Source organism: Zalophus californianus, chromosome 17 (genome assembly GCF_009762305.2).
Source record: "Zalophus californianus isolate mZalCal1 chromosome 17, mZalCal1.pri.v2, whole genome shotgun sequence".
NCBI lineage: Eukaryota > Metazoa > Chordata > Mammalia > Carnivora > Otariidae > Zalophus > Zalophus californianus.
In genome coordinates, this window is record NC_045611.1 from 54,369,701 (window position 1) to 54,378,710 (window position 9,010).

Here is a 9,010-nt window from a genome sequence, read left to right on the forward strand (position 1 = left end):
CCTCCCCGGGGCTTGGAGCAGCACAGGACAAGCCCGGCCTGTCCACCGGCCTGTCCACCACCGAGCCTGCAGGTCCTGCCTGCCTGGAGGTTTTGCAAACCACACGGGTAGATCAGCAGGAGTCTCCCCCAACCCAGAAGCCACAGCTCCTTAGTTGCACAAATACAAGTAGAGTCTTCTGCGCTGAGAGGGAGACAGGGAGTCTCACATTCAGGGGCCAGTCTTCAGTCACAGCAGGACAGGAAGGCCCTGCCTGCTGTTGGGGGGAAATGGGAGGTCCTACCAAAAAAAAAAAAAAAATCCTGCGCAGAGTGGGCCCTGGTCACACCTGTGTGGCTGCCCGAACAGTCCTTGGGCCCCCACCAGTAGAGATGACCGGACTGGGGCCAGTGGCCTGGAAGAGAAAGGAAGGGACAACCTCAGGGGTCATGCTTTTCTAATGCTAGCTCACATCAGTCAGACGTTAGCGGGGCTCCCTCCATTTACAACAGGGAGAAAAGAAATGTCTGCCCACCCTTGGGAGAGACAAGACATGTGACAACCCAGCTTTTATGGGGAAGAAGACATTCCATCCCACGTCGGATAGAAAATGGAAGTTTTGCCAATTTTTATGGAAAAGAATAAAGGAGTTCTCCCTCCTTTGGAGGGAAAGTGGAATTTCACTCTTCATATGACAAAAATTGGATGGGAAGTCCTGTCCCATTTTTATGTATTAAAAGCGGGGGGGGGGGTGTTTACCAACTTTGTAAATCTACAAGTAAAGTTGGAGGAAGAGAACTCAGACCATCTCCTCTCCCTAAAACACAAAAAGTTCTCCTCCCCATTCGAGGACGCTGGGGCACCCACACTCACTTGGTGGGCCCTGTTTGGGCTAGGGTCCTCCAGCGGGACTTTGAGGGGCAGAGGCTGTGAGGTCTGCACTGGGGTTACGCTCTGCATCTTTTTTTCCAGCGGGGGAACCACAGGGGTCAAGGAGGAGGGACGATGCTTCTTTTTAAGAGAGTCTCCTGGAAAGAGGAGGAAGAGAAACAGAAACACGGGATTGGCTGTTCCAAGCTGAGGGGCGGAGCCTTGCCTGATTGGCTGATATGGAGGTAGAAGGCGAGATGAATGACCTGTGGCGGTGCCGACTGGTTCAGCCAGGTCTCCAATGGGCCTCTTTCTTGGGACCCTCCCGGGGGGGGAGACCCTCACTTACCCCTAAGGCTGCACAGGCAGCAGATACACAGGTAGAGAAGTGCTGCCAGGAGCGCCAGGCCCAGTAGGGAGCCCAGGATGATGCCAGCAATGGCCCCAGAGCCCAGGGTGGGACCTGGAAGACACAGAGAGATGGAGGATAAGGAGCCAGGGCTGGACCCAAGTTTCCTAAGCAACCTGCTCCAACTATTTTGGAACCCAGGAATCTGGGACCCTGGAATCTCATTTTATCTAGCATTTACTAAGTAACGGGTGTGACTGGCATTCTACCAGATGGTAACAATCCCCTGGTGAGCAAACCCGGGTACCCACTCTCATGGGGATTAATTTTTAGGGAAATCAGAAATGAATGCACAAATTGATAACATAATCACAGGTTGCACTAGGAAGAAAAATAAATGTGCTATGACAGAAATAATGTGTTATCATAGAAATAGAGTCAGTCGTCTGCAAAGACTCTGTTTTCAAATAAGGTCACCTTCACAGGCACTGAGCGTTAAGAGGTCAATATATCTTTTGGGGAGAGACACAATTCAACCAATCAAGTCAAGATGAGAGCGTTAGGATGAGCCATAATCCAATATGACTAGAGTCCTTACAAGAAGAAGACAGAGACACACAAAGGGAGGAGGAGGCTGTGGGAAGCTGGAGGCGGAGACCCCAGCAAGGCAGCTACAGGCCAAGGAAGGCCAAGGATTGATGGCCCACTGTCAGAAGCCGGAAGAGGCCGGCAAAGGTTCTACCCCGAGTCTCAGAGGGAGCACGGCCCTGATTTCCCTGAGCTGGAGCACTGACACCTTGATTTCTGACTTCTGGCCTCCAGAGCTGGGAGAGAATACATTTCTGTTTGTTCGAGCCGCCCAGTTCATGGTCCTTTGTGACCGTAGCCCCAGAAAACAGATACAAGCAGACAAGCAGGATACAAGGAAACAGACTGAGGGAGGCAGCCCAGGAAAAGGCTCCAACAGCCCCAACTCACTGGCCTGGTAGACTCGGCTTTGTGATGGGGTCCCTGGCTGGCCCCCCAGGGTGGGCAGGATACGGAAGGCCCAGGTCCCGGGGTTCCGACGAGGAAGGGGCACCACAGCTGACCGCTCCTGAGGCCCCAGGATGAGTAGGGAGATCCAGTCCTTGTAGGTAGTGGCTCTACCCAGGTCAGGGCCCTCTGGCCGTGCCTGGATCTCAAAACCACTGATCAGGGCCCCACGTTCCACATCCCAAGTCAGCACTGCGGCATCCTGGGCTCTCTGCAGCCTCCATGAGGAGATGGAAGGTCCTGGGGGGATTAAGGTGGGGGTTGAATTTATGGGTCCTAGAGGGGAGAGGGAAGGGGGCTGCAGGCCTGGACTCAGGTCCTGGGAGCAAGAGGTCTGGGGAGGCTTCTAGGCCTACAAAAGGAAGAGACTGAGGGCCTGGACTCTTGGATCTGAGGGAGAAGGAGCTGGGGACGGGGTTTGAGGTTAGAGAGGGCTGGAGGACCTGGACTTCTGGGTTCTGGGAAAGAAATGAACTCACCAATGAGCGTGATCAGGTTGCCCCCAGCACCCAGAGCCCCACTGCACAACACGGAGTAATTTCCCAGGTCCCAATTCAGACTGAAGTTGCTAATGAGGAGCCTGCGCCCATCTTGGCTGAGCCGCAGGCGACCTCCACCTCCTGGGGCCACGGGCCGCCCTTCCCGGGCCCAAGATGCTCTCGACGGGGGAGGGCAGCCAGTGGCCTCCAGCGTCACCTCTGTCCCCCCTGACCGTGTTTCCTCCACTGTGGGAAGCAGCAGCACCTCCCGAGGGGTCTCTGCAGGTAGAAGAAACCGAGCCAAGTCAGGACCTCACCCTGGAGTCAAAGACCAAGTCCTGCGCCCTTTGGTGAAGTAAATCGCTGCGAAACTTTAGCAAACAAGGAAGCACTGCCCGTTCACTCACTCTCTCATTCACCCATCCCCTGATGTCCTTAATAACGACTTATTAGATACATACTGTGGACCAGGTTCTGAGCCGGGGAACTCATATTATTCTAGAGCCTTTATTGCTCTGGACACGTAGGAAGGTGTCAGCCCTCTTCCTGGGTCCAGGAAAGAAACTGTGGCCCTTCCCCTGCTTGAGGTATAGGAAAAACCTTGGTCCTTCTGTAGGGTTTAAGGAAAAGGAAATCTCTTTTCCTGGAGTCAGAAGTCTGCCTTTCTCATTTCCTAAAGGAGCTAAGAAAGACCCCCCCCCCCCCTCGGGAAACAGGAAAGAAGTCCCGCCGGCCCTCACCCGGGGTGACAGTGCAGGTGCGCGTGGTCACCAGGTGGCGAGCGAGGCAGGTGACGGGGACGCCGCTGAGTCGGGGGTGGGCGGGGACAGCCGCCTGGAGCTCAGAGGGCACCGGCCCCGCGCGGACGCCTTCAGGGAGACCCTGGAACTGCAGAGAGGCGGCAGGGACCCCGCCGGGCCACGCGCAGCGGAAGCGGAGGCTGCGATCCCCCGGACCGCCTTCGACTGAGCACTGTGGGGACCCGGGAGGCAGATCTGTGGGGCGGAGGGAGAGATCAAGGGGTCAGCCTCTCTCCCCTCACCCCTCCAGCCCCGCCTCTCCGCGCTTTCACGCCAACCCTTCTGCACCAGCCCGTAGGCGCCGTCCGCGCCCCATTCTCTCGCCACCCAGCTCCCTTTCCCAGAAACTTCCGGGCTAAGTGGGCAGCTGCAGCCCCACTGACCGACCGCCTCTCTTTCCAACTCCGCACTGATCTCTTTCCTCGCAAACCTAACCCCGCCCCTTCTTTTGTCGCCCCACCCCTTCCACCAAGTTACTCCGGGCCTTTAGCCAGACATCTACGTCCCTCCGGTTGCGCCCCGTCCCACATCTAAGACAGCTCCGCCCATTTCTAGAATGACCCAGCCCCCTTTCTCTTGTGACTCCGCCCCCTTCCCAGGTAATTTCTTTATTTGCTCATCCCACTTACTGGCCCGAGCGCCTTCAGTCCCTTCCCTTTCTGGTCTCCACTCTTCGCCATTTGACCCTCTGCTTAATTTGTTGAGATCGCTTCTTGCCCAGGAGTCTCCGCCCTGTTAATCTGGCCCCGCCCCTCCGTTGTGGCCCCGCCTTCTCCGGGCACCCCGCTCCATCCCGCCCGGGCCGTGCTCACCCGCCACCGTGAGGTTGAGCAGAGAGCGGCGGCGGTGACCGGTGTGCGGGTTCGCAGCGAGGCAGGCGTAGGTGCCGGCGTGGCCCGGCCCGACCGCGGGCAGCAGGAGACGCGGGCCGGCGGGCACCGCGGCCTCGGCCGGGTCGGCCAGGCTCCACGCGATGTCGGCGGGCGGCCGCGAGGCGGCGGTGCAGCGCAGGGTCACGTTGCTGCCCGCGGTGACATAGAGGGCGGGGGCGGCGTCGCGGTCCGAGGAGACCTTGATGACTGGTGCATCCGGGCCGTCTGGATGAAGGGGTCCGGACCGGAGGAGCCAGGGTTACTCGGGACTCCGCCACGACCCCTGGGCGCTGGACCTCCAACCCCCCGCCCTGAGCTCCCAGATCACGGCCCCCAACCCGAGGCACACCCCCACTCACAGAAAACACTGACGTCAGCCGCAGCCTCCGTGTGGCCGAAGGGGCTGCGGACGCGACAAGTGTACCGGGCCTGGTCGCTGCGCACAGGGCGCATGATGAGCAGCTGGTCGCCCTCTGTGCGGATCCGGGGTGGCTCAGCTCCCTCAGGGTCCGTTGCCTCGAGGGTGCGTCCGTCCCGGCTCCAGCTCAGCTCCCCGCGACCCGGCCCCCACCCCAGGCAGCGCAGCCGGAGCTCGGCCGCCCCCTCCTCTGTCTCGGGGGTCTTGGGCTGCACCGACAGCGGGGGCAGCGGCTCTGGGGGAGGGAGATGGGCTCAGGACCTGGGCCCCGGCCGCCTCGCCCCCTAGATCCAGGACTCCAGGCCCCAGCCTTCTCCACTCCTCCCCCCCAGGACTTCTGAAACGAGCCCCAGGAGTCCTCCTCCTCACAGACCCATAAGTCTGAGTCCCCCACTCTCTCCTCTCAGAGACTGAAGATTCCAAACCCCCAGGGGTCTTGATCCCCAGGTCCAACTTCCCTCAAGAACACTTGTCTTGACCCCCAGCCCCTCTTATCCTTCCTCCCTCCAACCTAGAAGCCCTGTCTCCCCTGCCGAGGGACCCACTTCCTCAGGGGAGAAAACATGGGCAGACAGCAGCCACCTGCCCAAAGGGCCTGCATTCTGGACCTCAGTACTCACTTACCATACACACCCACCGGGAACTCCCGAATCTGCCGGGAGACCCCAGCCCGGATAACCTCAGCAGTGTAGACCCCAGCATCCTCCAGCCGGGCAGAGGCAAGTTCCAGCCCCCCTTGGGCCTGGTCAAATCGTAAGCGGTCTCGGTGAGCAGGGTCCAAGCTGATCAGGGGGGACCCTGGCCCCAGGCCTCCAGCTGCCAGCACCTTGGAGCCTCGGCGCCAGACAACCAGAGGAGCAGGAGGCCTGGGGCTGGGAACCGGGACTAGAGGGAGCCAGATGGTGGTCCCCACTAGCACCGAGAGAGGCCTCCCCACTTGCTGGGGGAGGCTTGCCTCTGGGTGAGCTGCTGCGATGACTTTGGATTCTGGGTTCTGGGCAGAGATGTCAAGATCCTGATCCTCAGGGGAGAATTTTGAACCTGGGGTCTCAACAGATACTTCAGGATCTGGGACTTGAGCTGAAATGTTTGAAGCTGGGGTCTTAACAGAGGAGGAGGGCTCCGAGTCTTTGGCAGGAACTTGAGAACCCAAGACATCAGAAAATACTTCGGAATCCGGGATTTCAGAGACGGTAGGATCCAGGCTCAGCTTTTGGCCCTCAGCAGAAACATTTGGCCAGACGGACCTGGGCACATCGCTAAAATTCGAGGCCTCAGGAAACCATTTGGAATGAGGGACAGCAGCAGTGCTTTTTGAACCTGGAGACTGATCTGGAAATTTCCAGCTGGGGGGTTTGATGGAGGAGACTTTTGAACCTGGGCCATGGGAAGAGCTTTCTGAGTCCAGGGAGAAATTGGTTTGCTGAACTCCAGAAGAGGCTCCGTGGGTGAGGACCCCTTCTCGGGAGGCTGCAAGGAGAGGAGGGGAGGGCGTTGAGGGGCTGCTGAGAAAGGGAACCAGTGGGGAAGGGGCCGAGCAGGGGACTTACCCAGGAGCAGGAAGAGCAGCAGAGCCCGTGAGGTGTCCATGGTGCTGGCCGCACCCATGAGGACACTGGAGTGCGACTCCAGGGCCTGCACCTGTGCCTCCCCGGTCGACGAGTCCGACAGGACTGGTAGCTTCCTGGGCGGGGAAGGAAACCAGACCCAGTGGGAGGTGCCAGGATCCCCCACCCCCAATCTAGTGGCAGATCCAGCCACCCCACCCCACTGGTCCTCATCGGCTCGTCGCATCTGACCCCTGCACTCCCTACCCCTGGGGTGAAGATGGTGAGAGATGGGTCCCAGCGGAAACGTGGTAGCAAACCCGTGGGGAACAAAAGCCAGGAAGACTTCTTGGAGGAGGGTGAGGTGACCCTTCAGAGAGCCCCACCTCTGATGGCCTCAGCCGCAGTTCGGGCTTCCTCCTCACCAGCCTCTGACCCTGAATCCACTCTGTCCTGCCTGCAGCCTCAGATACCTGCATTTGACCCTGCTCCTACTCTGCTCCAACTCCTCCCATAGCTCCCTGCTGCCCTCAGACCAAATCTCCACTGGCTGTCTCCCACCCTCCCCCGAGACCCAGAGTTGCATCTCCGTGCCCCCCAGGGCCTCAAATGCCTTGCATCCCATCCAACTCAGCATCTTCCCTCCAACACAACCCCCTTCCTGGGTTCTCCACCTCAAGTGTGGTTCCACATCTATGCAGAGGCTGGGAGCCTTCTTCCCTCCTCTCCCCTCCTCCCGCTCTGCCCCTTCCTCTCCCTTTCCACTGCTCAGAACTGTCCTCTCCCCTAGCCTCCTCCCTCCAGCCTCCAGCCTCCGCCAGTCTCCGGATCCACACTTGACCCCTTTCTGCCCCTGCCCCTCCCGTGCCTCCCCTGTGCCCTCAGGAGACATCCAAGGTCCCTTCTAGACCCAGAGTGGCCCAGACCTACCCACTCCGGCCACACCCGCCACCCTCTGACTCTGAACATCCAGCCATTCTTATGCCCCATCTCTCCCCTCCCAGATTTGCAGGCCGTCTCTCCTCTGCCTGGAATGCTCTGCTCACTCCCTGCCCCCGGCCAACAACTTGTCCTGCAGCCTCACCTGGTTAAGAATCATAATAATAATTACCACTTCTCCTGTGCCAGGAACAATGCGAAATGCTTCCCAGGCATTATCTGCCCGAACACTTGCAAATGCCCTATGAGCTGGGTGTCATTATCCTCATTTTACAGGCCAGGGGACTATGGCTCAGAGAGGTCAAGGGACCTGCAGGAGGTTGCACAGCCAGAGGGCAGAGCTGGGCTTTGGCTCAGGGCAGTCAGACTGCTCACTCCTTCTGAAAGCTCCTACCACCACATGCTGGGCCCAGGGCCTCTGCTCAGCTCAGTCCTGAGTTTTTCCGGAGAGTTCTTACCACGCTGATGGTAATGACAATGGGTAAACATACAGAGTGAGCACCTTCCTTGTGGCAGGTGTCGTTCGGGGGGGGGAGGGGCTACATTAATGGGGTAAGTTTTATAGCTTCAAGGTGCCCGCAAATTCGACCCTCCCCCCCCAAGGAGTAGGGTCTATGTCCCCCCCCCCCTCGGATCCGGCTAAAGAGAGTAGAGAAGAAGTGACCCCACTCCCGCGTCTGCTTCTCAGCCTGCAGACTGGCATATTCCCCTTCACGCGTGGTAGAATGCTCCTTCTTGGAACCTAGCCGCCATGCTGTGATGAAGCTCCAGCAACCCCCCCGGAGAGGGATCGTGGCCCCTGGTCAACAGCCAGCTCGAGCCAACAACCCTGGCCAGCCTGCCGGCCGCATGACGGAGTCATCTTGGATGTCGATCCTCTGGCCCCACTTGAGACCCCAACCGATGCCGCCTGAAGAGGTGAGCTGTCCTGCCAAGCCCTGCCCAAATTTCAGATTTATGGGCAAAATAAATGACTGTTGGCTTAAGCCTCTGAGTTTTCGGGTGGTTCGTTATGCCATGCCAGACAACCAGAACATGGGTATTATTACTAACTGCACCTGAGGGAGGAGGAAATCCATGCTCAAGAGAGTGGGAACTTGCCAGAGTTCTCCCAGAGCCAGGGAATGGTCTGGCCACGGCCTCAGGATCCAGACCCTGAGCCCTTAACCACTACAGTAAGCCCTTCCTGTTCTGATCAGTCAGATAGGAAACTGAAGCTCAGACACGGGATGTCACTCACTCAAGATCCCACAGCCGGTAACTGTGAGCGAGGCTCTAAAATCACCAAGTCTGACTCCAGACCCTGGCTCTTCATCCCCACATGAGGTTTTGACTGTTGTCTGTCTGTCTCCCCACAGCTTTGAGCTTGAGCTTCCACAGCTTTGTTCCCTCTTGTACCCCGAGTCTTGGCAAGAGCCTGGCACCTGGGAGTCCCCGGCAAACACTCTGCAAATGAAAGCCCTTCTCCCCACCTCACGGATAGGTGTCTTTCAGGACTCAACCGAGATGCCATCTCCCTGGCAAAGCTCTTTGGCCCCATGTGCCAGGTCAAGGTGCCCCAGGTGGGCTCCCAAGTGTGTGGTGTCACCTCTGCTTAGAGCGTACAGCACCCTACATACAGCTGCCTCTGCACGTGTCCATCCCCCAGCACTTCAGCATGGAAGCTTCTTAGGGACCGGATGTGACTCACCTGGGTCCCCGGCATCACCCAGCACAGGGCCT

General features: G+C 58.7%; 1 protein-coding gene across 1 annotated transcript; it reads right to left on the bottom strand.

Annotated features, from left to right (window-relative positions):
- Positions 1-10: 10 nt before the first annotated feature.
- Positions 11-7,939, bottom strand: VSIG10L (V-set and immunoglobulin domain containing 10 like). Its single transcript, XM_027619932.2, has 10 exons — positions 6,353-7,939; positions 5,427-6,272; positions 4,744-5,037; positions 4,325-4,609; positions 3,453-3,707; positions 2,713-2,991; positions 2,177-2,473; positions 1,199-1,312; positions 853-1,007; positions 11-394 (listed from the first exon to the last, which is right to left on the bottom strand). Exons 1-10 carry the CDS (start codon positions 6,594-6,596, stop codon positions 323-325), a joined length of 2,841 nt encoding a protein of 946 aa, XP_027475733.1. The 5' UTR covers positions 6,597-7,939; the 3' UTR covers positions 11-322.
- Positions 7,940-9,010: the final 1,071 nt, after the last annotated feature.

What these genes read in the sequence shown, in the direction of transcription:
- VSIG10L (XM_027619932.2), bottom strand. Translation starts at nt 6,596, where the DNA reads ATGCGACGAGCCGATGAGGACCAGTGGGGTGGGGTGGCTGGATCTGCC. An exon ending in AAGCCGAGTCTACCAGGCCA is followed by an intron (nt 1,313 to 2,176) that starts GTGAGTTGGGGC and finishes TGTGTCTTCCAG; the next exon opens with GTCCCACCCTGGGCTCTGGG. An exon ending in CTGCCTGTGCAGCCTTAGGG is followed by an intron (nt 1,008 to 1,198) that starts GTAAGTGAGGGT and finishes TCCTCTTTCCAG; the next exon opens with GAGACTCTCTTAAAAAGAAG.